At 51.3% G+C, this 27,347-nt stretch overlaps 3 protein-coding genes across 8 annotated transcripts; all 3 read left to right on the plus strand.

Annotated features, from left to right (window-relative positions):
• Window positions 1-1,265: 1,265 nt before the first annotated feature.
• EIF3D (eukaryotic translation initiation factor 3 subunit D) lies at window positions 1,266-8,854 on the plus strand. 2 transcript variants are annotated; one of them, XM_039571506.1, is made up of 15 exons: window positions 1,266-1,376; window positions 1,672-1,805; window positions 2,108-2,153; window positions 2,526-2,662; window positions 2,792-2,877; window positions 3,347-3,419; window positions 3,560-3,675; window positions 3,882-4,014; window positions 4,585-4,732; window positions 4,984-5,114; window positions 5,551-5,636; window positions 5,858-5,987; window positions 6,467-6,609; window positions 7,381-7,661; window positions 8,698-8,854. In XM_039571506.1, the coding sequence occupies exons 2-15, from the start codon at window positions 1,683-1,685 to the stop codon at window positions 8,709-8,711; spliced, it is 1,647 nt and encodes a 548-aa protein (XP_039427440.1). In that variant the 5' UTR covers window positions 1,266-1,376; window positions 1,672-1,682; the 3' UTR covers window positions 8,712-8,854. The 2 variants fall into 2 exon arrangements, with proteins under 2 accessions (XP_039427440.1, XP_039427441.1); XM_039571507.1 differs by having other exon boundaries at window positions 3,563-3,675.
• Window positions 8,855-9,096: 242 nt separating this feature from the next.
• Window positions 9,097-17,835, plus strand: FOXRED2 (FAD dependent oxidoreductase domain containing 2). Of its 2 annotated transcripts, none has more exons than XM_039570724.1 (9): window positions 9,097-9,179; window positions 9,616-10,161; window positions 11,597-11,848; window positions 12,338-12,607; window positions 13,294-13,460; window positions 14,097-14,262; window positions 14,771-15,012; window positions 15,875-16,045; window positions 16,799-17,835. In XM_039570724.1, the coding sequence occupies exons 2-9, from the start codon at window positions 9,638-9,640 to the stop codon at window positions 17,062-17,064; spliced, it is 2,058 nt and encodes a 685-aa protein (XP_039426658.1). In that variant the 5' UTR covers window positions 9,097-9,179; window positions 9,616-9,637; the 3' UTR covers window positions 17,065-17,835. The 2 variants fall into 2 exon arrangements, with proteins under 2 accessions (XP_039426658.1, XP_039426657.1); XM_039570723.1 differs by lacking the exon at window positions 15,875-16,045 and adding an exon at window positions 16,046-16,146 and having other exon boundaries at window positions 9,122-9,179; window positions 16,799-16,880.
• A 1,617-nt stretch (window positions 17,836-19,452) lies between these two features.
• Window positions 19,453-26,930, plus strand: TXN2 (thioredoxin 2). 4 transcript variants are annotated; one of them, XM_039570725.1, is made up of 4 exons: window positions 19,453-19,543; window positions 20,078-20,262; window positions 21,262-21,385; window positions 26,173-26,930. In XM_039570725.1, exons 2-4 carry the CDS (start codon window positions 20,078-20,080, stop codon window positions 26,287-26,289), a joined length of 426 nt encoding a protein of 141 aa, XP_039426659.1. In that variant the 5' UTR covers window positions 19,453-19,543; the 3' UTR covers window positions 26,290-26,930. The 4 variants fall into 4 exon arrangements, with proteins under 4 accessions (XP_039426659.1, XP_039426662.1, XP_039426660.1 ...); XM_039570728.1 differs by having other exon boundaries at window positions 19,492-19,512; XM_039570726.1 differs by lacking the exon at window positions 19,453-19,543 and adding an exon at window positions 19,546-19,565.
• The last annotated feature ends 417 nt before the right edge of the window (window positions 26,931-27,347 follow it).

A 27,347-nucleotide genomic window follows, 5' to 3' on the forward strand; every position in this document is an offset into this window, starting at 1 on the left:
AGACACCTATCCCATCCTGCTGCTATCAGGAGAGCCATTTACACCAAAACCATTCCCAACAGGCATTTGCCTACCACAGGGCTGAATACTTCTGCCAAGAGAAGTTCCACGGTTCCAGGAAGTTTAGCCATTGTAAGCACGGGAGATGTTTCTGACCTCACCATTGTCTGAGCTGCTATGCTCTGCTGAGCCTTCAGCACACACAGAAAGCCAAGTTTTCTTCCTCTTTATGACATCTGGGTACAAACTGAATGGGTTTTGTCACATGTCACCCCCAGCTTTTACACTTAAAAGCCAAACTCAAGCATTTTAATCAACAGGGCAAATTTACACTACCCTTAACATCACTCTCCTGGCACTCACGCATGTTTTTCCTTATTAAGTGGCTATTAAGCAGGAACAAAATTTCAATAAATGACAGTGTTGTCCCAAAATAGGTTCATTCACCCAGTCTGCAGGAGGCCAATCCACGCACATAATCCAGGCATTTGATTTATTTACAGTTCTGCATAGAAAGGGGTGCTGAATAGCAAATCCATAAAGCCAGCATGATGACTACCAAAACTTTTCACTCTTTATATATTTTAGCAAACAAAGCCACTAATGTTCCTTGGCCAAAAATTACCTAATTCTCTTTTTAATTAGTATTCTGTCTTCTATTGGTTAATGATCCTCTCACTGCTCGTGCTAATTAGTCTGCACGCTCAGTCTTTCTCTCCTTTCGAGTCGGTGCTTTCTTGGGTCAGTGGCCGTGATCTCCCCCTGCCAGAATTACCTTTTACTCAGCTGCAGCTGATTCAGCACAGTTGCTGAGCAGTCTTTATTAGTTTCTTCATTATCTTGGGGGTTCTGCCAAATGTCCCTGTGGCTTGTAAATTCTGCATTTTTTGTGCCCACAATCTGTGCTACATCCTTCTTCCCAAGTTTTGTTAACTTCCCCTGAGGTCACTGAAACATGTTAAGCCCTAAACCTTAACAAGGCAATTCTACTGTCAAGTAATTCGTCCTTCTAACACCTTGGTATCACTTGGAGCTTGTTTGTTGGCTGCCGTTTCACGGATTAAACCTCTTTTCTTGTTGATTAGACTTGAAAGTATACAAAGATCAAACATCAAAGAACATCCTTTCTTAAGAAAATTTTTTCATATTTGACGCTTTGCGACAACGCGGCCGCTTTACGACAGCCGCGCTCGTTGGTCGCGTTTTCGGGGGGGGGTGGTGGAGTTTTTCTACTTTACGACAACGGCGCTGCCGTCGCGCGGTGCTGACGCAAGAAGGGCGCGCCGGGGTTGCGCGCGGCCTTTTCCCCGCCCGCCGCCGCCGCTGGAGCCGCTCTCGGAGCCGCTCCCGGATCCGCCGCCATCGGGGCCGTGCAGGTGAGGGGGGCGCTGGGGCCACCCTGGGGCCGCTCGCCTGCCCCGCCGGCGCCTCCCGCGCGTACCGAGACCCCCCCCCCCGGCCCCGCCCCGCCGGTTCCGGCGGGGCCGCGTCGCCGCCCCTCCCAGGCATACGCAGCGCCCACCGGGACCCTTCCTTCCTCCCCGGGCCTGGTGGGCGGAGGCGCCTTCCCGTCGCGGTGGCCTGTGCCGAGGCAAGGCCTCAGGTCTCGGTGCCACACCGTGCGGCAGCTGAGGGTTTCGGGGTTATTTTTTTTCTTTATTCCACCTTTAGAAGATTAAAAAATGGCGAAGTTTGTGACACCCGTGATCCAGGACAACCCCTCCGGCTGGGGCCCGTGTGCTGTGCCCGAGCAGTTCAAGGACATGCCCTACCAGCCCTTCAGCAAAGGAGATCGCCTGGGCAAGGTACTTGTGCCGGGCTGGGCCGTGAGCTCTGGGTGCCTGCCGGGCCCCCCTGCGCGCTGCCTGCGGTGTTCGCTGTCGTTACCGTGGCTGCTCCTCTGGCACCCTTGGCACTGTGTCCTGACAGGCTATGAACACCTAGCAGGGCTGCCCAGCAGAGGTGGGAGTCAGAGGGATTAGACCTGAAGCGTACAGCAGTGTTTGCTTTTGCTGCTGGGAACTATATGTGCAGAGTTAGAGGTGTGGCGGGGGGGGGGGGAAATGTCGTGTTAATGCTTGCTCTGACTGTTTATGCTCGTTCTTAGGTGGCTGATTGGACAGGAGCCACGTATCAGGATAAAAGATACACAAGTACGTGGGGTCTGGTGGTTCCTGGGGTTTCTTTTCTACAAAGTTTTCTTCTAAGCGTCGTTCCTGCTTTCATGTCTCACACCCACCCTGTAATTACCTGCACACCTCAGCAGGACAGGCAGCTTACTTTAGGAAGCGTGCTTTACCCTTGGGAGAGCTCTGTGGGGCTCTCCCTGTCCTTGGGGCTTACTCTGCATTTTTGTACTGCCTTACTAACCGGGCTCGTAAGGGAGGTTTGGAGCGGGGGAAGACGTGCAGGTGTAAGGCTTTTAGACATCAGGCTTAGGTGAAGGCAGCTGGGGAGAGAAAGGGGCAAAGCATCAGGGTTTTTTCTTAGAACCTCGACGTCGAGACGCTTTGTTTTATTTCCAGACAAGTACTCGTCCCAGTTCGGCGGCGGAAGCCAATACGCCTATTTCCACGAGGAGGATGAGACCAGCTTCCAGCTGGTGGACACAGCCCGGACACAGAAAACAGCATACCAGAGGAATCGTATGAGGTTTGCACAGGTAACGTGTTCTCAGAGATGGGATCCAAGGGGAGCCTCAGCAGCACAGGATTCTTTCCCAACTAAAATGTCTTTTTTTGTTTTTTGGTTTTTTTTTTTTTTTTTTTTCTTTTTTCCGTCATTTCTGCAGAGGAACCTTCGGAGAGACAAGGACCGTCGGAACATGCTGCAGTTCAGCATGCAGACACTGCCAAAGAGTGCCAAGCAGAAGGAGAGGTGAGGCTCCAGAGAGCTTGGACTGTGTGAACATACTGTTGATAAATTTGCAAACTTACAGTAACAGAACCTGCTGGAGCAAACAGCAAAGGATTTCAGGATGTTTTGAGTCCAGTGTTCAGCTGGTGTCAGTAGTACTTAAAAGCATGGATTTCAAATGGCTACCTAATGCCTCAGGAGATTTTTTGAATTGTATTTAGAAAGTAAAGGTGGTGTTCTAAACAGAGAATATCCTTTCTGAAAACTATTTCAGTCTTCAGGTAAAACTATGTAAAGAGCTCCTCAAAGCAAAGAGCAGACTTTTTAATGCCTCAGGCATCTTGATCAACAGATGGCTCAGCAAATGTTTCAGCAGCTCGGTGCCTGAAAGCACTGCTCCTCTGGTGGTAGTTTGGAAGTGGAGGAATGGTTGTGGCATATAGGAATCAAGAACTTCTCTTCATGGCTTTTCTCACATTTGTCATTTTAGAGATCGTTTGCGCCTACAAAAGAAGTTTCAGAAACAGTTTGGAGTGAGGCAGAAATGGGACCAGAAATCACAGGTAGACAAACTGACAAGCATTGTGCCCCCTGTGATGGCTTGGTTTCTCTGGCTGCACTCACAGGGCAGCTCCTCTTGCACAAATCCTGATATGCTGTGTCTCTGTTTCGCTCTCTACCTGACCTGCCTCTGGCCGCACAGCAGAAACCTCGTGACTCCTCTGTTGAAGTTCGCAGCGACTGGGAGGTGAAGGAGGAGATGGATTTCCCTCGGCTGATGAAAATGCGCTACCTGGAGGTGTCAGAACCACAGGACATGTGAGTTCCTAAGACAGCCCTTTGCTCGCTTCCTGAGGCGACCAGATTTTTGGAAAGCAGGAGCTCAAGGGTCTCCTGCCTGGTCCCAGTGTTTCATGGAGGTACCCAAACCAGGGGGAGGTAATGGAACACCCAGCAGACCCTAGGGGTTCATGGGTGGTGTTATCTGTAGGAAGGGTATCGAGATGGTCCTCTTGCCTTTGCAGAGAGTGCTGTGGAGCCCTAGAGTACTATGACAAAGCCTTCGACCGCATTACGACGAGGAACGAGAAGCTCCTGAGGAGCATTAAGCGCATCTTCCATACCGTCACCACTACGGATGACCCAGTTATCCGAAAGGTAGCTACCAGTTGGTAAAACCCAGGAGCGTGTTCATGGGTATGTGCTGTTGTTGGAGACCAGCTGTCACCATCAGACCAAAGGGCGAAAGCAAGAAGCATTAGCTGGTACCAGTATTTTTCTTAGGTCGAAGGCAGAGCTAGATTAATGCAGAGTTGAGAACACTGGCCAAGGAAAAGCTGTAATTCTGGAAGGGCAAGCAGACCAGTACTTGAGCTGCGTTGGAAAGGAAACTTACATCAGAGACCTGATCCTTGGGGCTTTGCTTTTGGAAGTGAGGAAGGCTTGGAGAGTTCTCTCTCGTGACCTCATTGGCCATAAGAAGCTGTGCATTTTCCAACAGAATTAACATTTCATAGTAGTTTCTTTCTTTCTGTGGGTGAGGGTGGGCCAGGATTGCTGGGTAGTACCTTAGACTTGGTCTGGCAGTTGATGTGGTACTTGCCAGTTCAGCTTTCTCAGTCAGAACAGCAGCAGAAATCAGTGATCTGGTTTGCTAGCACTTCTCATCCTGCCTAGGGAAAGAGTATCTGTTCTTATTGCTGAAACAGTTTTCTCCTTTATCCACAGCTGGCCAAGACACAAGGGAATGTGTTTGCCACAGATGCCATCCTGGCCACACTGATGAGCTGCACTCGCTCTGTCTATTCCTGGGATATCATTGTCCAGAGAGTTGGATCCAAGCTTTTCTTTGACAAGAGGGACAACTCAGATTTTGGTGAGGAAAAGTCATGAAAGGAATTTCTGTTGCAGTAGCTAAAGGGTGTGATTTTCTTTATGGTTATTTGAGTTTATTCTGTGTCTCAGTGTCCACACTGAGCCCCCTGAACAAGCTAATTACTGCAGTACATGTGATAGCTGTGTGGGGAACTTCAGTATTGATCTGCTCTGATGTGGGGCTAGAAACTCTCTAAAGCTGACATAGTTACTCCCCCAAGTATAACCACTTGCATCTGGTTTTCTTCCCAGACCTCCTGACAGTGAGTGAAACAGCCAATGAACCACCACAGGAAGAGGGCAACTCCTTTAATTCTCCTCGCAACCTGGCCATGGAAGCTACCTACATCAATCATAACTTCTCCCAGCAGTGTCTGAGGATGGTAAGGTGGAACAGTAATGAGTAGTGGGGTCTGTGTTTCAGAGTCTCAAGAGGAAACTTCATTAAGGCTGCTTTAGTACAGCACAGAAGCATTTTAATTGACAGTTGTGTTACACCAGTGGCCTTTCAGTTTTGAAGGAGGTGGGATTATTTCTGGTGAGATGTTGTAGAAAGGTTTTCACCTTGATTTCACAGACAAGTCATCCTACTCCCATTGATGATGCAGACAGGCTTCTCAGTACACTTAATGAAGCCTAAGTGCCAGTAAAAGTGCTGCTTATAGTGCTGTGACTAATGTGGGCATAAGGCTTTCATCAGCTGTCTTAATGTTTTGGTTTTTCTCTACATCAGGGAAATCAGCTACTGTTGCTGTAAAAGAGTATTTTTCCAATAGAGGAGAGCTGTCTCCTAACATGCTCTGCTGTTTTCATCTGCAGGGAAAGGAGAAATACAAGTTTCCCAACCCAAACCCCTTTGTGGAGGATGACATGGATAAAAATGAAGTAGCTTCTGTTGCATACAGGTAAGCTGTTCTCTCTGATGTTTGTCATGGGGGCAGGATGTTAAGTGTGATACGGAGGCAAAACAGGTTAGGAGTGTTACTTACAGAAGCTTTACCTTGAAAAGGATTCATGGATGACCTCACAGTGAAAAGACGGAGGAGGAGAGGATTTTGCTGAGTGTTTACATGGATCTGGAAGAGAACAAAGGTCAGAAATAACCAGTTGGATTGTTTATTGGCAGATACCGAAGGTGGAAGCTGGGAGATGATATAGATCTCATTGTCCGCTGTGAACATGATGGAGTGATGACAGGAGCCAATGGAGAAGTGTCATTCATCAACATCAAGACACTGAACGAGTGGGATTCGAGGGTGAGGAAGAACAAGATCCCCAAGCTAGCTCTAACTGCTTCACTGCTGCCTGACATGCCAGGTACAGCAGGAAAGATGAGACAAACATCTGGCGGTGTCCCCCGGGTGTTACATTCCACTAAGGAGTATAACTTTGGTGGACAAGCAGTGCTGATGGGATTCTCCCCCAAATGTGAGGTAGCTGGCTTGAACCCTTGTCCCTGGGTGTTCAGCACAGTAGCCAGTCTGTTCCTATGGTTCTCTTTAGAATTCTTCCTTCACAAACTACCTTTGTAACCAGTGCCACTAATGTTGAGCAATCCCAGCTGTTTGCATTTGTCCCTTCCCGGTGCAAGAGCTTTCCCTGTAGGCTGCAGGTCACATTCCCTCAAGTGGTACCGTAGGGTAGACAGAAGCAGCTTCCTTATGTGATGACGAAATGGCTGAAGAGATGGCTGCTGCTGGCTTGTCAGGCTGACCCTGGTTCTGATTCTCCTCAGTATTGCAATGGGGTAGACTGGCGCCAGAAGCTGGACTCTCAGAGAGGGGCTGTCATTGCCACAGAGCTGAAGAACAACAGCTACAAATTGGCCCGCTGGACGTGCTGCGCGCTGCTGGCTGGATCAGAGTATCTTAAACTCGGGTAAGGGGGAGGTTCACACCAAATACCTTCCAGGTGCGTTTTCCATGATTGAATTTCATGTATGTCTGAGTGAAGCATTTACAAAATGAGTAATCCTAAAATCACCGTGTTTGAGTGGCCAAGAAAGGAAAGCTTGTGGTGAGTGCCCCAGCCTTGGTGTAAGCTGCTTCCTCTCCGCATCCAGCTGAGACTGACCCCACACGTGTGAGGGGCAGGTGGCCTGCGTGGGCTCTCAGCCTGTTTGCTGTGGCACCAACAAGGGAAATAAACACAGTAGCTGTGGTGCCTGTCAAGAATCTGATTGAGATGCTCAGTGCCTGTTACTGAGAAATTGAGTGGTGGGGGGAGATACGGCCACAGCATTTTTTAAACTATCAGCTTAAAATCAGTTGAGTACTGTAGGTAGTGAACAAGAGGCTTTTGCTAAGTAAGTTCTAGTGGTTCTGCAACCCTCGGTTCCATCCACAGATGTGGAACTGATGCTTTTGCATCTTTTTCATTCCAAACTCCCAGGTAATCGTGCTATTGCTTAATTTTATCTATGGGGCTAATTCTTCTTTTATCTTTTGTACCTCTGCATCCGATTTGGGGATTTCCAGGTGCATTACAGATTGACAGTTTGTAGCCAGGAGATCCTCTTAGCTTTCAGTGTTGGAGTACTAGGATTTTTCAGCCCAGAAAATGAGATGATCATGCTGCTTTTCTTGCTGTGTTCTTCTGCTGTCTGGGCTTAATCTCCTGATACCCCTCTGGTTACTTCTTGCCCCCTAGGTATGTATCCCGTTACCATGTGAAGGACTCTGCCCGCCATGTGATCCTGGGCACGCAGCAGTTCAAGCCAAATGAATTCGCCAGCCAGATTAATCTGAGCATAGAGAATGCCTGGGGCATCCTGCGATGCGTCATTGACATCTGCATGAAGCTGGATGAGGGGAAGTACCTCATCCTCAAGGACCCCAACAAGCAGGTGATCCGGATCTACAGTTTGCCTGATGGCACCTTCAGCTCTGATGAAGATGAGGAGGATGAGGAGGAAGAAGAGGAAGAGGAAGGTTTGTAGCATACTTGGTGCTTTATGCTTTTAAGTGATGTGCTGGTGTGGATGAAAAGGGGAGTGATGTATGATGAAGACCACAGCTAAAGGGTCAGATCTGACCAGTGCAATGGCAGGAGAGGAACGAGGCTGGAGAATGTGTGGTCCCAAGGATGAGACTCAGTGGAAAAGGTGGTGGGTCACATTGGGAGTACTCAGCTGGAAGAAAAAGGAGAGGAGAGTTGGGAATGCAGATGTTGTGCCTCTGTACAGATACTTGATGAGGACTGATTTTAGCAGGGGCGGGGGAGGAGGTCCCAGATCCAGAGTACTGTCTGGGAAATAAAAAACCTGCCAAGAAGCCCTACATTCAGCGGCCCCAAGGTCTGCAGGAGTGGGTGGGTGCTAATTTCTGTTGGTACTGGGATATTTTTTGACTGCAGTTTTAGAAGTGGCAGTGACTATAAGGTGACACATTTAAAATGCATGGTGATGGAGCGCAGTTGAGGGAACATGGTGAAGGCTTTTAGTGACTCTTGAAGCTGAGCAATCACTGGCTGGTCAGGATGGGAGTTCTGGAGGATCAGTGGTGCCCAGTGGACAGTGCCTTCCCTTTGCTGCCTAAAACCATCTGTGACCCCTGACGTGAGACCTCTGTGTGCTCAGTTGACAGTGGGAAACCCTTTACCCTAGAGCTCTTGCTTCTTTGATAGGAAAAATATCTCCCAGCTTATTTTTAGGCTGTAAGCGTAGCCTGGCTGCTCCGGATTTTATTATGGAAATGTTAGTTAGGTTGCTGTGTAATCTGCTCAGGAATGTAAATTGTGTAATTCCAAATGACGTGTATGTGGTCTTGGCTGATGGGCAGGTTTGTTGGGAAGCTGGGGGGAGGCAGGGAGACAGTTGGAGGTGGTATACATCTCCCGAAGTGGCAGCCGTGCTTTTTTTTGTGTTCCTTGTGGCATTTCCTTGACAGCAAGGGTTTAATTTTGGGGTTTGGGCTGTTTCCTTTCCCCAGCTGCATTTACTTAATTTCTGTTCCTCTTCTTTTTCAGAGGAAGAGAGCTGAACCCCGTAGCCAGCACCGGGAGGCTGCAGTGCCCGGGCAGCTCCGGTCCCTGGGGCTGGGCTGTGGCTGCACCTTGGCCCTGGCTGTGCTGCACATAGATCATAAACGGGGGGAAACAGGAATAAAGTTGATTTTGCCGAGTGCCGGCGCTGTTTTGTGTGTCTGTATACGCCTGGCTCGGGTGCCCCCCGCGGTCACGGCTCCGTCCCGCGCCTGCCCCTTTAAGCGCGCTCGCCCCCGGACACGTGGTGCGCGCGCCGCCATGGTGCCGGCGGCGGGAAGCGGCGGTGGCGGCGTCACGTGACGCGGGGAGCGCGCCGCTGCTCTCGCTCGCCCCCGCAGCGGGCGGGAGGCAGCGCTGTGCCCGCCCCGCCCTGCCCGGGCGGCGCGGGAGGGAGGAGGAGGAGGGAGCGAAGCGGGAAGAGCCCGGAGCGGGAGGAGCGGCGCGGCGGGAGCTCCATGGTGCAGGTGCGGCCCCCGGGCGGGACGGGTGCGGGCGGCCGGCGGCGGCCCCGCGCGGCACGTGCGCCGTTTGGCGGGGGCGGGGGCATCGGGGCCGGGACCGTATTGGCGAGGGAGGGAGGGCAGCGAGGGACAGCCCATCTCCCATTGGCTGGGGGGCTTGGGCCGCCCATCCCCATTGGCTGGTGGGGCGCAGACGCACTCGCGTCCACAGGTGCTGCTCCACCTTGCCACCTGTGCGCTGTGGGCGGGGGCACTGCGCGCCCATTGGCTGGAAGGCCCGGGACCCCTGCTGCTATTGGCTGGCAGGGAGCAGGGCCCCGCCCCACCACCCGCTCTGTGTGAGGGGGTGCCGTGGCAGGCGAGGCCTGGTGCGGCCGGGGGGCTCCTGTGGGGCGGCTGCAGCCCCTGGGGTGACGCCTCCTGGTCCTCTTGCCCACAGGGCCAGCTGTGCCCGCCCCGCCATGGCCCCAGCGGTCTGCAGGACGCTCCTGGGGCTGGCCCTGTACACGGGCAGCCTTTTCGCGGTGAGTGGTGCCACGTTCCTCTACCACGACTACTGCATCATCGGGGCCGGCCCCGCAGGCTTGCAGGCGGCCTACTTCCTCCAGCAAGCTGGCCGGGACTACATCGTCTTCGAGCGGAGCCACGCTCCCGGCAGCTTCTTTGCACTCTACCCTCGGCACCGGAAACTCATCAGCATCAACAAGCAGTACACAGGCAAGTCCAACAGCGAGTTCAACCTCCGCCATGACTGGAATTCGCTCCTCAGCCACGACCGGCGGCTGCTTTTCCGACACTACTCTCGCGACTTCTTCCCCAGCGCTGACACCATGGTGCGTTACCTGGAGGACTTTGCTTCCCTGCTGAAGCTGCAGGTTCAGTACAATACGGCCATCATCCACGTGACATTGGAGAAGAATGAGCAGGCCTGGAACGGTCATTACTTTCTCCTGACTGACCAGGACAGGAAGAACTACAAGTGCAGGTAATGGGCAAACCTGGGGCTTGACACACAGCTCAGAGCTTTGCCCTGTTGAGGCATGAGTATGTCCAAGGATGGAGATATCACAGCCTCTTAGAGCCTTAAGCACCATCAGAGGTGGAGAACATTTTTAGGGATTGGCAGGTGGATGGGTGGAATAACTGCTCCTGGGAATGCATTGCCTTTCACAAGCAGTGTTTTGCTTTGGGCAGCTGAGGAGGTTGGCAGGACAGACGCAAATTGGCTGTGATGGCCGTCACTGCAGGGTCTGTCCTTCATAGGTATGTTTGGAATCACTTTTGTTTTATCACTAGATAATTGCTGTCTGTGAAGAAAGTAACTCAGTTGTACTCACAGCCAGCACTGCCTTTATTACAAACTGGACTGAGTCAGTGCGGTGACATCTCACTCCTGTTTTCCCGCGTGTGCTCAGGGGTGTGTCCCAGACAAGTGAAGTCCTTGGCTGGCACAGAGCTGGAACACAGGGGGGAAGCAGAGGAAAGCGGGGCTTTTTTTGCAGGGGCACAGACTGTGAGAAATAACCCTCAAGGCTGTTGGTCACTGAATTCCCCTTCCACTCATCCTATTTACGTGTGTGTATCCCGTACTGCCACTGAGCTACATTTCTAAAAACCTCGAAGTTACTCGTGTGAACATACGGAGTATGTTTCTCACCTCTCCTGAGAAGCTCAGCTCTATGACAGTAGGTCGTGCTGGCTGTCACTTGCCGGTGTGCTGCTGGCAGGCTCCGAAGGGACAGAAGGCAATCCCGGACACCCACGTACCGCGAGCGAGTTGCTCTTGGGACGCTGTGTAAGCAAGGCTGGGACAGCAGGCAGTGCTGCTTGCCTCAGCTGCCTGGTGTTTCCATCTAAGTCACAAAAACTTCCTCAAGAATCAAGTAGAAGCTCTTATGGAGTGATATAAAAAGATCAGTGTAGTTATTTTTGGTGTTAGCAATTAGTGGTGTTGCTAACGTGACTGGGAGTTACATTTCAAAATATCGAAACTATTTCCTATTTGTCTTTAAAATTACTTCTGCTCTGCCAAATGGCAACTCAAATTTTAAATCAAAGTCATTTTTATGCAACATATAATCAACCTGTGAAGTTATATTACATATATTGTCAATGAGTTCATATGAGTAGAAGTTGCATTCATGAACAGGCGAGGGAGATGCATACATACAGCACCCACACTGACTAATGCTATATATAACAGTGTTCCCAGTTATCCTGAGGACAGGGAAGAGAGGAGCAGGTCATTAGCTGAAGCTAGGTAGAGGTTTCTTTTGAAACCATGGCCTATGCAGCTGGTCCAGTGTCACTGTGGGGGTCACACTGCAGCCACCTTCCATGGCGGGAGGAAGAAGGAATGAGGAGATGGAGCCCCCTTCCTGAAATTCCTGCATTTCTAAGTGCTGTCCCTGTTTTTGCAGCTCTTTGTTGGTTGCTGCTGGGATGTGGGTTCCCAATGTGGTAAACTTTCCTGGCTCAGAGTATGTTGAGGGTTACGAGACTGTGTCCATCAACCCAGAGGACTTCGCTGGCCAAACCGTGTTGATCTTGGGACGAGGGAACTCAGCCTTTGAGACAGCGGAGAACATCCTGGGTGTCACGAATTTCATCCACATGGTGAGCCGGTCCCGCGTGCGCCTCTCGTGGGCCACCCACTACGTCGGGGATCTGAGGTGAGAAACCACTCCTATTCCCCTTTCTAATGCAGCTGGAATACAAACAAGGAGAATCATTTCTTTCCCGGGCCATAGGCTGGACTGGTGCAGGTGGTGGTGCTGTGGTCATGGGGGTCACAGGGGAAATATGGGGCCTTCTATAGGTCCTTGGTTTAAAGCAATCCAGGTTGCAGTCACTGAACACAGAGGCTTGATGAGAGCTTTTTAGGATCTGTATGAAATAGCAGCATGTCCACTTGGAAGCTGTAATCTTTAAAATGTACTGGCTCTCAAGTTATTCCCTTGTTTCCAGTCATAGAGGAAAGCTAGGAGGGTGGCTACATCCTGCAAGGACAGCGAGGTTGTGTTACCTGTGATGTTCCTGGGAGCCCTGAGGCTCTGGGGATAACCTTTACACTGAAGAGGAATTGGTATGCCTGATAAGTGATCCCATTTTCAGCAGCTAAGACAGAACCTCCCTTCTTTACATTCTTGTATTCTCCGTAGAGCAATTAACAACGGCCTGCTGGACACCTACCAGCTGAAATCTCTGGATGGGCTTCTGGAGGGCGACCTGGAAGATCTGGCTATCGTTAAGGACAAAAAGGGAAAGCTGCACATCACACTGCGGTTCTACTTGGAGAACGGGAACATCAGCGCAGGCATTGACTCCATCACCCTCCCTCAGGACGAACTGGACAATTTTGCCACCCGCGCACCTTACGACCGTGTCATCCGCTGCCTGGGCTGGAAGTTTGACTTCTCTATCTATAATAGGTGAGGGAGAACCAGGATCTCCATGAAAAAATGTATTTAGACTGAAGGGCCTGAGTAGGGAGGAAAGGGAAGAGCAGGTTTTCTCCTGGCAGCAGTGTCTGGACCTCCATGTGCTCTGAGCTGCTTGGTGCTGCACAGTCCTTTGTTTATTGTGCAGGTAAGGCTGTGTCCCAGTAGGAATGTGTGTCACTGCCCTCTGACCAACAGGCTCTGAGGCTGTGCAGATGGCAGCAATGAGACCTGAGTGACACAGAAAAGCTTGTACCTTTAGAACTTAACATCCTGACCTGCCAGATCACATGGACAGAGGGGTTTTTTTTGAAATGAGGATGATAAAGATGCAGATCACTACGAAAAGGTTTTGTTGGGGAAAAAAACATTCCCTGAGGATGCAACCTTCACTCCACCTTGGTAAATCTTGCAGTTGAAAATGATACTGCTGACTTCACTGTCTTCCAAAATTCACTGTCAGTGGCTTAGCTGAGAATTAGATCTTGTCCAGGGCTATCTTGGGAGGAACACCCTTATCTTCCAAAGATCCTCATTTTAGTAGTAAATGCCACTGAAGGCAGCAGGGGTATGAAACAGAATCTTGCAGTGGCTGCAATATAATGAATATCAGAAACCCTTTTTATTTTTCTACTCCTGTCCTTCCTGATAGCCTGCTCTTCTCTTTTGCACATCAGATCCCTGGGATTGATGCCAGGAAAAGGGAATATTAAGAAGTATCCTCAGATCAAACCCAGCTATGAATCCAGAGGCACTCAGGGGCTCTTTATTCTTGGCACTGCTAGCCATTCAGTTGACTTCAGGAAATCTGCTGGGGGCTTCATCCATGGATTCCGGTATACAAGTGAGTACTGGGGTGTACAGAAAGGGCAGAGGTGGAAATTGTTCCTCCCTTCAAAGGAACAATCCATAGTTTACTGCTGGAAAGAGATTGCCCTTAGTGTTGTTCTGGCAATAAGAAGGACAAAACATAGTCAAGCTGCAGCTGCATCATCTGAAGTGGAGAAGTGACTTGGGGTCATATCTGAAGTTTTTGGTTGTCTGTCTTTGTTTTGTCTTGTGTCTCTCTTGCCTGCTGTCTGTTATTTATGTAACACAATAGATTTCTTCCTGCCAGATGCTCTGCCTCGTGACAGGCTGTGGGTGAGAGGTCTGCACTGTGGAGTTAAAACCCAGCAGCTGTGGGCAGTGGAGAGAACGTCCTTCTTTATGTGTGTGTGCCCATCCTTGTCATTAAAGGACTGCTGAGAAGTAATAAAATATCCCCAAGGACCCCCGCCCTCTCCCCCACCACTTAGCATCACATCAGCTTTCCGAGGGCATCTCCACTGCAGTTACCAGCGACTGGGGTGGGAGATCCTGAGCACGGAGGAGCTGTAAAGGTTGTTTATTGAGTCCTGCTGCAGTGCAGAGATTGGATTTCTTAAAGCATAAGCTTGGGTTGTTAAATAAGCTGTCTTTGTTTCTCGCCATGTCTTAGCTCGGGCAGTCCATCGCCTATTGGAAAACCGTCACCACGGTGTCCCCTGGCCATCCACAGTCTACCCTATTACACAGCTGACCAATTCCATCATCAAGAGAGTGAACGAGGCCTCAGGCCTCTACCAGATGTTCAGTGTCCTGGCTGACATCATACTGCTGAGAGAGTGAGTGAGTGAGTAGTTATTCCCAGCACTGCACCTCCATAATTTCATTTCTGTTTCTTTACCATTGCTTCCTGTGGTGCCACCACACAAATTGCACTGTTGCTGCCTAAGGATGTTACCATTGTGTAGGCAGCCACCCCAAACCTGTACCACTGCTGCAACTGGTGCCCAATTGTGCAGACTATTTCTCCCTCTTAAAGGGCTGAAATGCTCTAGACGTTCCCTCTAGGCTCAGAGGTGTAGTATCCTTTTACTGACCCCGGGGAAAAACTTTCCTTGAGCAGTGCTACTGTAGAGAGAATCCCATAATCCAGGAAAACAGTGGTGTCTTGTAACAGTATCTGCAGCCTTCATAAGCTCTGCATCAAGTCCAGCCCAGATCTGAAATGACCAAACAAAATTACTATCTGATGATCTTTTGGCTTTATCCTCAACCACCTGAGGGTGGGTTGGATCCCAGCTGGCTTTGTCTGGTGGAAAATTGTGATGGTGTGTTTGCAATTCACAGGAATGCCACAGCATTTGAATACCTGGAAGAGTACCCTGTTGGAGTCCTGGCTGAGCTGGAAATGCAGACAGGAAGAAAGGCTCGCAATGGGCTCTTTGTCATCATCATGGAGTATGGGAGGAATTTCTCGGGGGCTGACAAGGATGTCTTCTACTACAACCGTGCTGTGGGAGAGGCGCAGCATGCCTGGCAGTCCAACTTTTTACACCCTGTTATTTACTATTACAAACACCTCCCAACAGGTAAGCTTTCCTGTTAATTATGTGACACAACCAAAACAAAGAGGGATAAAGATGAATCAGAGCCAAAGTGCAGGTGGTACCTGAAAGCACTATTCCCCTTTCTCCACTTCCTTCATGTCCATCCTGTGAGACACCCCCCACCACTGTATGAGCTGAAAAGGGTGCTGAGAGTTGGCAAGAAAGTTCCATTGGTAAGACGATATGGGGAGGGGAGGAGGGGAATTGAGACCTCACATTTGAGAACAGGAACAAACAGGCGTGTTGGAAATTTCCCCGTTCTCAAAAAGAGGAACAGTTCTTCCCTTTGGCTGTCACCCTCTGTGTACTTGCAGAGCCTGAGAGATGAGGCTGGGCTGTTGTTGTTTGGCCATCTTGCTGCCAAGAGAAAGCTGCTCTCTGTGGCAGGCCTAGGTCTGAGAGGTCACACAGCGATCGAGGCAGCCAAAGGCAAGGGTTTGAAGAAGAGTGTTCTATCCAGCAGCAAACAGGCTCGGAGTAGACTTCCTTAGGAAATGAGTGTGTTGAAGTCTTCATCTCCAGAAACCTAGGGTCAGGGTCCAGCTTGCCTTGCACAGAAATAAGCATGATGGGTAGCAGCATTAAAGCAGCTTAGCCCATCTGGCAGTCCCTGCCCAGGGGGAACAGGAGTGAAATGACAGGAATGCTGCGGGCAGGGACAGAGGGCAGCTGTGCAGTGGCAGGGCTGTTGAGGACAGAGCTGGCAGAGGGGATTGCAAATGAAAGTAATGGATTAAAAGGTCAGGACAAAAGCGGAAACAGCTGTCACAGCTGCTTTCCACTCCCCAAGCTCTTTTTAATGCCATTTTGCTTCTAAGAGACTCCCTTAATGTTCTCTTGGCAGAGCGTGGGATGAAACTCCGTCCCCCAGACTGGCCTCTGCCCCGGCCAGATGCCATCCATCACATTGTGGAGGACTTTCTGACAGACTGGACAGCCCCGAATGCTCACATCCTGCCGCTGAGGCGGTTTTTGGAGAACTGCCTCAGCACCGACCTGCGCAATTTCTTTGCAGGTAATTTGAGCACAGGGTTGAGGTGGCAGAAAGAGGAGGAGGAATGTGAGGAACAAGTGACAGGAGCGATCTCCTCTGCAAATAGCTGAGATCTCCCTGTGGTAAGCTGCTTGTCTCACTGTCAGTCACACCTCCTCAATGCACTCACCAGATGGTACAAAGTGCCGTTCTGTGTGTGTGTTCCTAAAGAGTCCTTGCTCTCGTTCACCATTAGAAAAAGACTGGCCCAGGCATGCCAGGATTTAGGGAAAGCCATATAAGGTTGGGTTCAATTATTTTCTAGCTGCAGCTTTCTTTTCTTCATCATTATCTGAACATTTCTTTGTGCCACTGTGTACTAGATCTCTTGTACTGGTGATTGGATTGCTTTCCCATGGGAAATGGGAGTGCTGTGATGTGAGAGGTGAAGAGCCTCTGCTGCCTCCCTGACCCGTCTGTGACCCACCTGCAGGAAGCCCATGTGGCACACAGAGGGAAGCCATCTTGTGGCACAAAGAAGATGCCAGATGGATGTAAACTCAAATCCAGCTCCTTTTTCTCTCAAAGTGCAGGTTGGGAATCCCTCTCTGCATCTCCTGAGCACTGCAGAATTAAGTCAATTGCTGTGCTGGGGCAGGGTACTGGGTGGGAAACTCTAGCCGTCTTCCCTCATCCTCTCTGCCTTTTGTTTTGAACGAGTCCCTGATAGTTTATGGGACTATTTCCCTACAGGGTCTCTCTGCTGACTCTAATTTTTGATCCTTTCCCCTGCAGAGTCCTGTTTCCTGTTTGCCTTCACCCGTCAGAAGCTGCCTCCCTTCTGCCAGCAGGGGTACTTGCGAATGCAGGGACTGGTGGGGAGCCAGGAGCTCCGGCACCACGCGGTACAGGCTGGGCTGCTCCAGGATTACACTCACAAAGACTTTTTGGGTGACAGACCCCCTGACAGCCACGATGGGTCACAGGAACAGTTGATGAGAGATCATGCGATACCAGTTCGTCCTCTGCAGCATCTTGTTAATGCCAAGGATGAGCTTTAACCTTTCTTGCTCCACACTGAAATCCATAGGTGCTCTTCTGACAGTACTGTAACAGAGATCCACAGCAGGATTCTGCCCTTTCCAGTGTCCCTTTTCCATCCCCATGCCTCCCACTGATCATGAGTTGCCAAAGACCTGCTAAGATCTTGCTGTTACAAAGAGGACCAACATGCTCTGAAGGATTGAGTGAGGGACCAAAATCCAGTGATGCTGAGGTTCCCACGTTGTCCTTGCAGAGTTCAGAGTTGCCTGAAGATGGTGTTTGTGTTTATCTCACTGACCAATATCTGCAGCGACATACAGAGGTCACAGAAGTGAGTGCAGGAATGCCTGGGAAACTTCAGATGTCACGTTCCCCTTCAGAGGTGACCTGCTCACACCCTGTGGCAGCCCTGAGGCTGTTCTCTGGACCCTGGATGCTGTACGCTGTGTATACTTGAAGATTTGTTTCTGCATTGAATCCTGAAGTGGTACTCCAGGCAAACTTCCTGGTATTTTTCCTGCATTTGAGTTAGGGCAATTGTGTAGCTTGAGTGGGGAAGGAGAATTTCCCAGAGAACACTACAAGGGACTCCTTCCTCCACGACAGATGAGTAGCTTGCCTGGAATGCCTGGGACACAGACTTACAGAGTTTGGCTCTGCTGTCCTCATGTTTTTCTTCTCCCACACCAAGCAGCCTGGAAGGTTAGCCTATCTTTTATAAAGCATGATCAATATTTCTCCTATTTGCACTATGTCCCATCAACAAAGTTTGATGTTGTTAAAATGCTTCTTCTCTGTTTTATTCCACTCCAGTCACCTTGAGATCTTAGAGGGACTGACAGGGAGGCTGCTGCACTTTACTGCTGCCCCGTCAGCCATGTACACTTGCCTGTCACCTCCCTCTGGACTCCTTCCATGGCCCTGGAGTTGCAAAGCAAGAGCAGTTTCGAGCTTGACCTCATAATGTCCCTATGATTTCTAGGAAATAGAGGAGGGGTGACAGGGAACAGGCTTATATTTACACACGTTTTTCCAACCCTTTAGCTTCTTGAAAAATACTCACTTTTTCTTCCACACTGAGGGGGCTGTACCTTACATGTACCTAAAGCTCTCCCAAACCTTTGAATTCAGCTGCTGTTTCAGTAAAACGCCAGTTCCTTGGAGAGGCTGGGGAGCAGAAGAGGTGAAGGAAGTGACAGAGGAGTTCTTGCTTTCTTTGAGAACGCTGGGCTATGCAAGCAGTGCTGCTGCTGGAAGATAGTGCCTGTTCACATGCAGCTGGAGAGCGAAACAATCATCTCAGCTGGCATCAATCAGCATCTTTCTGTGGCCTTTACATCCCATTGCCCCAGCTCTAAGGCCAGTCCAGGAATGGCTCTCGTGGCCTGTAGTTGGGTGGTGCTAGTATTTGCTACATCCTCGGCACCATGGGCTTTTTATTTTGGGATTGTGCAGGAGAAGAAAAGGGCCTGTGGCTGAACTGGATTGACCAGCTGTCACCAAGAGCCTGTTTCATTTGTTCCCTCTATGCACTGACACAGAGTGCATCCCTGTTGTACCTACAGATGTGCACATTCTCCAGATGTTTCCTCTTCCATCCTCAAATTCCCCCAAGAGATTGTGGATCTGTATGTATTGCCTTAAATTGTGATTCCCCTTAGAAAAGCAATGGTTGAAAAAACTGGTACCCACCAACAGTTCCAGCATGCACTGTGCACATCTCCCAGTGTCTTGTGAGTTGAAACTCCAGCTGTTCTTCTGCCACTCGCTTCCAGCAGGACAGGGGGAGTAAGGATCCAAGTCTCCCTGCTTTGGGTGCTGCAGGGTGAGCACTGCTCTCAGCCTCGCTCCTGTTGAGCTCCTCTGATGCTGGAGCTGGCAAGGGAGCGGGAGCGCCGGCTCCAAACGATTTTCCATCAGGTTACAGAGGCCGGGGGGTGGCATGGGCCATGCTGGTTTGTGGTCACCCCTGAGTGCAGGGCTGCAGGTTGGTCCCGGTGCCCTGCCCCAGAGGGTGTGTTGTGGAAGGGAATTAATTGCTGTCTGGGGGATTGTAGAGCTGTGCGCTTCCAGCAAAGCTTAAAGAAGCAGGTGGCCCTTTGCCTAGCCACAATCTGAGCAATCTGGAGAGAGCCGCCAGCCGACGAGATCGAGATCGGGGCCGGGGCCGCCGGGCCCGCGCCACGTGCGGAAGGCGCCACGCGCCTCGTGGTGCGCCCGCGGCGCTCATTGGAGGGCTCCGCCGCCAATCAGCAGCCAGGGTTTGCCCCACGCAGCACATCCCGCCGTCCCCTCCAGGGGCGGGGCGAAATGCCCTAATGGACAGACACGACAGCCAATCAGAGGTGGCCGGCTCTTGAGGCGGCTGCCAATCGGCTGGGAAGGCGACCGGCCTGCTTGTCTCAGTCTTCCGGCGTCGGCGACCAATCGGGGCGCAGGTGGGCGGGGCGCCGGGCGGAAGCTCGGTGTGTGCGGGTCACCTCCGCGGCCGGGAAGGTGCGGGCGGGGCGCGGGCCCGGTGAGGGGAGCGGGGCTCTCCTGGCTGCGTACGCCTGCCCTCGGGCGGGGGGAGCAGCGGGGCGCCTGTGTCTGGGGCTGTTCCCGCCCCTCGGGTTGGGGGACGGGGCACTGTGCCACTGCGGGAGCTGCTGGGACATCAGCTGAAGGAGCCCCGCGCTGTCGGGGCAGTGGGAATCCCGCGGCCTGGGTCCGCCCTGTGGGCAGGAAGGAACGGGCGGTGGGGGCAGCTCTGCTCTGCAGGGCTGAGGGAAACGGGGACCCTGTGTCTGGGGCTGTCTCCTGTAAGCGGGGAGGAGGCGGGGTCTAGCTGGGGGTCCCGTGGCTGTGGGACTGGAGCTGCAGGGGCTGGACACAGGGGCAGGAAGCACTCCCATGTCATATCCCATAAACGTCTGTCCTGGACACCTCCTGGCCCGGGGACAGTCCTGCCGAGGGGGCTCGGAGCAGGGCGCTGCTGCAATGGGACCAACCATGGGGTGCACCCAGCCCACCAGCCACCTCTCCCCACAGATGGCCCAGAGGCTGGCGCTCCAGCGGCTGCTGTCCCTCCCCGCGCGGAGCCCCCTGGCATCCCACGGCAGGGCCTTTGGCACCTCAGCTGGCCGCAGGAGCACTTTCAACGTGCAGGATGGCAGCGACTTCCAGGACCGGGTGGTGAACAGCCCCAAGCCCGTTGTGGTGGACTTCCACGCGCAGTAAGTTCCACCCGTGGCTCTTGCACCCCTCTCCACCATCACCCATGCCGGTGTGTCCCTGTGTGATATTCCTGATGTGGTGGCACTCTGGGAACACCATGGAGGAGCATGCCTGAGGACTTCCCAAGCTGTGGAGTCTGGTGTTGAAAAACGCTTCTGCCCGTCAGGCTCTATCTGTGAAGATTTCCCTCATAGCTACACCCTGCAGCAGTGTTAAACAGGAGTGCCAGGAAGGCATTCCTCAGGGTGGCATAGCTGCACCTTCCAGGTGCTCACTTGTTACCCCAGCCCCAGTGTTGCATCATCCTACAAAAGATGCTTCAGGAAAAAACTCTTGATACCTGCCCTGTTTGGCGTCATGGATGAAATGTCCTCTAAGAAACATTAAAGTTTGTTAACAGCCACGGAGAGCTCTGCACCTGCAGTGCCTCACTGTTGTCATGTTGTGTCTTTCCATGTTTCTTAAAGCTGCGTGGTTTTGAGGCTTTTTATAGCAAATGCCTTTATGTGTTACTAACAGCCATGTGACACCAATGACATCCTGTCATCCTCCTGCCAGTAAAAATATTCCCAGATGTTATCCACTGGATTAACAATACTGATTATCTTTGGGGTTTTCATGTATTTTCATAGTTCTCCAGTATTGTCATGTGAGCCTGTTACGGCTGATTTGGGGCAAACAGAACACAAATCAGCCAAAAAACTTCTGCTCTAAATGAACCAAACTGACAAACCAAAGTGAGCATTAGTTGGGATCATCCAGGGAGGAGAGAACAATTAGTTGAAGCCAGAAACGTGATACAGAGCTTCCTTAACACCTTTGACAGCTCTGTTGTGAGAGAAGTGTTTTTCTAAGCTGTGGTTCAGGAACTGTATTTCCAGGCTGGCTCTTGAGTGGAACAGCAATGGTGGTAAAGACAGTGGAGTACCAGCATGCCTTCCATGGCTGCTGCTGCACCTGCCTCTCCTAATGTCTCCTCTCTTTTCTTGCTCCATCAGGTGGTGTGGTCCCTGCAAGATCCTAGGCCCCAGGTTAGAGAAGCTGGTGGCCAAGCAGGAGGGGAAGGTGCTGATGGCCAAGGTGGACATTGATGATCACACAGACCTTGCTATCGAATACGAGGTAGGAGGTGGAAGAGCACAGACTTTCTTTGGCTGGCAGTGCAAAGGTGCCTCCCTGGGGAGGGCTGTGCCTGCACAGCAGCAGTGTTGGAGGGGAGGGGAAGCCCAGAGCCTACGGGTTCCTGATCCACTGGGTCACTTGTTAATAGGTGGATTTTGGTGCTGAGCTCTGCTCCAGTTCTGCTGGTCGTGCTCAGCATCCCCACCTCTAATTCTGCAGGGAGGTGTCCTCTAGGCCTTGCAGGCATCTGTCAGTGTAAACACTTCCCTGGCCTCGAGGGGCCAGGAGCACACAGGGAGTTCTGCTGCGAGCCGGGGCTTCTCAGGTGCAGGGCAAGAACATGAAGTAACAAGCCCCATTCTGCACTGCTGTTGAACATGGTTCTTTGTGCAACCAGCCTGTCCTCTCTTTCCCTTCCTTGTTCAGGATCTCTAGCTGGGTCATAATGTCCCATCCTTAAGTTGTAGCACAAGGAGACACGGTGAGTTTTATTTGGACAGGTAGAAGCCAGGTCAGAAAAAACACATAGACAACAGGAGCACATGTCCTGCTCTTGAAAGGAGAGGAGCTTGGTGTAAGTGTGTGACAGTACTGCTGATTGTGTTCCCTATGCTGCCTTTCTCCCAGGAAGGAGCAGAATGATTGGAGAAAGCCATGGCTTATTTTGCATGATTCATTTCTTTGTCCCCTCTGTCAGTGATTAGGTAGTTTAAGAAACACAGAAGCCCCTCTGAGGGCAGTGCCTGCCTCTGTTGTCTCTCCTTGTAAACAACCACTCTGCCCATGGAGTTGGGGCATCCTGCTGTTATGTTTTACAGGGAAAAAAAGTGCTTCATTTTCACTTGGGTATCACACAGATGGATCTGCTCCCCCTCTGCAGATGAAGTCCTGCTCCCAAGGTGACAACTAGCACAGCAAGCTTGTTGAGCTGCCCTGAAAAGTGTGAACCATCTCCTTCCTGAGCAAGCTGGCATTTTTTTGAGCCTGGAGAAGACGCTGTATGCCATTCCCACACCCTGCCGAGCCAGAAGGAGACGGAAGTGGAAACAGCTTGTTCCCTCCCACTCTTTCCCCAGGGAGACCTTTCTGCCTGTGCTGTGGTGGCGTGTCCACACAGCTGGTGGCCACAGTCATGACTTGCAGCTCCCACAAGCTGAGCACGAGAGCTTCCGGTGCTCTCCAGGGTGGAGGCATGCTGGCAGATAGACCCTGGGCCAAGGAAGATGTCTGCTGGCTCCTGAGCAGGGCTAGCTGCTGCAAGCCCAAAAGCTGCATAGCTCAAGGGGTGCTGGTGAGAAGTTGAAGAGGGTGAGGTGGTTTTAGTGATGATCTAAAAGCATGTAAATCCTAATAGATGCAGGGAAGGCTCTGGTAGCAACCACGCTAAGGAGAATAGAGATTATTAGTTCAACTCGTGTATTGTTCCAGGCTTTCCAGTAGATAGAATTAGCTGGGATTACAAGAGGATAATCTCAGATGAGTGGAAACAACAAGCAGGGTGTGTGCACGCAGAGAAAGGTCTGTGGGTGGAAAGAGGCTGGAAGTCCCCAGTTGTGCAGGTTTGATGACGCACTGCGTGTCCTCTTCCCCCGGGTGCCGAGGGAGCAGCTGCGCTGCCCGCTGTGTGTGTTTGTGTGCAGGTAGGACTGGGGCTGCAGGGAAGGGTCACCTTCTCGCAGTTCATTCTGCAACCTTATACACAAACATGATGAAGTTTTTGTTTTGCAAGAAGGCCTCCTCCACTTTTGGAGTGATGTGTGTGTGCCTTGTCTTTGCCGTTATCCCCGTGGCTGAAACACCATCCCTAGACAGTGTCTGCAAGTACCATAGCTGCAAACAGAGATAGGAGAATTCTTTGCTCAGATCGTTTGAAGCATCCTTTCCGAGGCAGAAGTTTGGTTCGTGTGCTGAGCATGTGCTTGGTTTTGCTTCATCTTCTGTGGAGTTGCTGTGTAAGGAGAAGTGTGAGGGCTGATGGGAAGGCACCGAGTCGAGATCAAAGAGCGACCAAATAGAGTGTTTGTGAGAGATCAGGAAAACCAAAGGTGGTATTTAGGAGGGATCAGAAAACATTTGTTTTAAAGCCATTCCATTGGGGATCAGATGTCTGCACGCTGAGGAAGTCTTTGTTTTGGGGCTTTTCAGTGTCCATGCCACCCCCACAACTCCTTCCTTGGCTGCCAGGAAGTCTCCCTCCATCCATGTTTATTCCCCTGCCCATGCACACACACAGCCCCCAGCTTGCTGCCTGCTTGCACAATGTCCTCTTCAGCAGCCTCCTTGGTGCAGGGGGAGGCAGCGGGAGGGGGAGACACCCTGGAAGATCAGAGGAATGCTGGTGCATTCCTTTACACAAGCCCTTGGCTCTCAGCGATCCTGGCTTAGCACAAAGCACGGATGCATTTCCTGCAACTAGCAATGTCCCCAGTGCCCCTCCCCGTCCTGTTATGCCCAGCACAAAAGCTCTTTCTCTGGGGACTCCCTGCTTTATCTAACACCTTCCATCTCTAGTTGGGGGCGTTCTCCACTGCTCCAGCCATCTCCTGACCTCTCACCTCAAGAGCAGAAAGGGAGAAGAAATACTTCTGTTTATCTGCAGTCTCTTAAAATTCTTTAGATTCATCTCTTGCCTTGGCCAGTTGCCTCTGTGGTAGTGACTGGGAAAGGGCAGCCCCTTCTCTGGCCACTGTGGGTGGGGAGCTCAGGAGAGCTGCTGGGTACAGAGATGGTCATTCATGAATGAAGCTCCATCCTGTTACCGCCTCACTCAGAGGCCTGGGTGAAATCCTTCTCCCTGCTCTGATGTGTGGCATCTGAGCTTGTATAAAAGTTTCAGATGGGAGAGAATTCCCTTGGTATGGGTGTTGCCAGGAATAACCTGGATGGCCATGTTTGTTTATTTATCTGTGTGGTCAACACTAATCAAAAGCAGACTGATTTTTTCTGTAGAAGTGCTCTTGAGGGAGGAGGAAAGTTTGTTTAGGTTCAGTGCAGATGGGACCCAAAAAAAGACATGGGGGGAAAAAAAAAGAAAAAATGCCCTCAACTTTGCATTCTAGAAATTCCCATGACATTTGTTTCTCAACCAGCAAAACAAAGTACATGCTCCATTAACAGGCTGCCCTTGCTGCAGCTGGCAGGAAGGAAGCTGACAAAATCATCGTGTTTTCTGAGCAGAGGAAAGTTGCTCTGTGACTCTCGTTCTTGTCTGGCTCTGCAGCACCAGCCCCAGACCTTCCACTCTTTCTTGGGATTTGCTCACCAGCATGAAGAGGGAAAGAGACAGAGGGATCGAGGCCATGTGAAGTTCATGGGTGCACTGGTCAGCCTGCAGGGCCTGGCAACGTGGTGTTGGCTGCTTCTTTGTAGAGCTTCCAAGAGTTGCCTGTTCTCACCCAGACCCTAATAAGGGCCGGCTCTTGGTTTTTTTGGATGGAACCAGAGCAACTGTGCTCGATGGAGGTTTGCCCTTCTCAGGGAGGGAGCAGTTGAGTGCAGTGCATCCTTTCTCTCTCCTAAAATCGCACGGGAATGTGTTGGCACCATCGCCAGTGCTGGGGCCCAAGCCCTCTGGATCTGCTCCCTGCAGTCACTAGGAGGAGCTGAAGATCGTGCACTGAGCAGCCCCGACGCTCCCGTCCCTTCAGATGAGACTGCACAAGCCCTGAAGGACACTGCGGGGAGCCACGCTGGACTGCTGGGTGGGAAGGGGAGACAGAATGGCCCTTTCATCTCAGGCTCCCAGTGGGAGAAAAGCCAGCCCTCTGATGGGTTTTGAGAGGGATTTGCAGATCTTTGTTGGCAGGAGGGCTGGCAGTGCACATGGGAAGGCCCCACAGGCTGGAGAGTCAGCGGGCAAGATAAGGACAGGATGTGTTTTGGAGGCAAGACTGCAGAGATAAGGTCATCGAAGCTGTGGGGTCAGAAATGTGATCAGATCTCCCATTGCTGCAGCTCTCCAAGCTCTGGTTGTTCCTTCTTTCAGTGATGTCCCTGGGGTCTCTGGTGTCACCAGTCAACCAGCAAGTCCCTGGGGAGTGTTGTCATTTCCAACACTGTTCTCTTGGATAATTCCCAGAGAACTTTGTTCTGGGCTAGTAAAGCAGCGCCCAGAGCAGCACAGCTGCCTGCTAGCTCTGGTCAGAGGGACTTTCTCACTTCTTACCTAATCACCAGGGATCTGCAGTGAATGGCCACTGGTGTGTGACCAGATAAACCACTGAAAACAGAAGTGGAAAAGGAAGAAGGGTTGGAGGGGATTGTCATTGCCATAATATGATGGAGCAGGAAATCTGCCTGTGCAATGGTGGGGTGGTTTAGGATTAGAGCTCCAGTCCTGTCTGGAGAAGAACACAGGTCCAGTCTGTTGCTGCCATGGCCGTAAAATGTCCAAAGGTCATCATGTCTGAGAGGTGTCCTAGATGTGTTCGCTTATGATAGGACAAAAGGGAAGGAGAAGAAGCATTTGTACTGGAGAGGAGGAAACAGCCTTGCCTTGTTTTTGTATTAGCTTTGGTATTGTCTTTAAAAATTTGGGTCTTACTTAAATTCAAAACGCAGCTCAGCCTTGACTTGAGCAGTGTGGTGTAAGTCAGTGCAGAGATGAGGCCACAGGGAGAGGAGGAACGTGGAGCTCAGCTGGCCTCTTTTGCGAGTGGACATCTTACCCTACAGCAGTGCGTGCTCAGCTCCCTTGTACCCACTTCCTTAGACTTCCATTGGGGGACTGGGTGCAGCTGGCTTCCTGCAGGCTTTGCTCACCTGTCTCCCTGTTTCTCTTGCCCTAGGTGTCAGCAGTGCCAACTGTGCTGGCTATGAAGAACGGAGACGTTGTGGATAAATTTGTCGGCATAAAGGATGAGGATCAGCTGGAGGCATTCCTCAAGAAACTCATTGGAGCCTGAAGTAAAAGGGTGGCTGTGCCTCTGCCTCTGGACACGTCCATGTTGTGCATTCCTTGCCTGGGAGAGCTGAGGGCAGGTCAATTGCCTGCCCTTACAACCCAGAGGTTTCTTCTCTTTTGGTGTTTTTAGGAGATGGAAAATGTTGTAACCCTTCCCTCCTTCTCCCCCTTCTCATGAGCAACAGTAGTTGTAAAGGGCGCTGAGGAGCAAGGGCTGCTTATTCTCAAAACGGGGAATGTGGCTGGAATTAGGAGCCTGTATTTATCAGCCAAGAGCTGACGTGCAGAGCTGCTGCTGCTGCTGAGTTAAGAGGAGGAATGTTTTTCTCTTTGCCTCACATCTGATAGCCCAGAGCAGAGGGCAGCTGCTCCCTGCAAGATGATGGTACATACCTGTCCTGGGTGGGTTTGTTTAAAGCTGAGAATGCCTCTGCCTTGTCTGTGAAACCTGTCTCTTTTGTCCTCTGTCCTTGTGTTGCTGGGACAGGTACATGTCCTCCACAAATCCATGAGCTCCCATCATAATTTTATAAGAGAAAATAGGGAGAAGTATTTTATGGATCTCCTTTTGTATGTCTGCAGTAGAGAACTTCTACCAGTCACTGCTGTCTAGCTGGGAGAATAAAACTTGATTCTCAGAAATCTGTCTGTCCAGAGAGGTGAGTTGGGAGTATCAGCGGCACAGTTTCTAATGATGGGTTGGGAAAGTGCAGGTTATGACTTGATCCCTACTAAAAGTTAATGTGCTGAAAAACAAAGTAGGGGATTGCTTCCATGGGGCTTTCAGTGCTGCCTGTAGGACCCCCTTTGTGTGCTGCTGGATCCAGGGGGCAGAGGGAGGACTCGCCTCTCATGCACAGGGGAACAGCTGCTCCTTGCACATGAGGAACCTGAGCTGTGCTCGCTCCCCCTGTGCTTTTCTTGCCCCTTCCCAGCGTGTGGAGCCTGAGAGCCTCCCTGTCCCTGTTGTCAATAATTAAATGTGCTCACACAGGTGAGCCCTGCCAGAAGGCAGCCTTTTGACTTCAATTGCTCTGACCTTTGGACTAATGGTGCCGG

Source organism: Corvus cornix, chromosome 1A (genome assembly GCF_000738735.6).
Source record: "Corvus cornix cornix isolate S_Up_H32 chromosome 1A, ASM73873v5, whole genome shotgun sequence".
NCBI classification, from domain to species: domain Eukaryota; kingdom Metazoa; phylum Chordata; class Aves; order Passeriformes; family Corvidae; genus Corvus; species Corvus cornix.

Bases quoted from the DNA above. Each gene is read 5' to 3' on its own strand.
- FOXRED2 (XM_039570724.1), top strand. From the start codon at position 9,638: ATGGCCCCAGCGGTCTGCAGGACGCTCCTGGGGCTGGCCCTGTACACG. The intron at 13,461-14,096 runs GTGAGTACTGGG...GCCATGTCTTAG, and splicing joins CCATGGATTCCGGTATACAA to CTCGGGCAGTCCATCGCCTA. The intron at 15,013-15,874 runs GTAAGCTTTCCT...TTCTCTTGGCAG, and splicing joins TTACAAACACCTCCCAACAG to AGCGTGGGATGAAACTCCGT.
- TXN2 (XM_039570725.1), top strand. From the start codon at position 20,078: ATGGCCCAGAGGCTGGCGCTCCAGCGGCTGCTGTCCCTCCCCGCGCGG. The intron at 20,263-21,261 runs GTAAGTTCCACC...TTGCTCCATCAG, and splicing joins GTGGTGGACTTCCACGCGCA to GTGGTGTGGTCCCTGCAAGA. The intron at 21,386-26,172 runs GTAGGAGGTGGA...CTCTTGCCCTAG, and splicing joins ACCTTGCTATCGAATACGAG to GTGTCAGCAGTGCCAACTGT.
- EIF3D (XM_039571506.1), top strand. From the start codon at position 1,683: ATGGCGAAGTTTGTGACACCCGTGATCCAGGACAACCCCTCCGGCTGG. The intron at 1,806-2,107 runs GTACTTGTGCCG...GCTCGTTCTTAG, and splicing joins AAGGAGATCGCCTGGGCAAG to GTGGCTGATTGGACAGGAGC. The intron at 2,878-3,346 runs GTGAGGCTCCAG...TTGTCATTTTAG, and splicing joins AGTGCCAAGCAGAAGGAGAG to AGATCGTTTGCGCCTACAAA.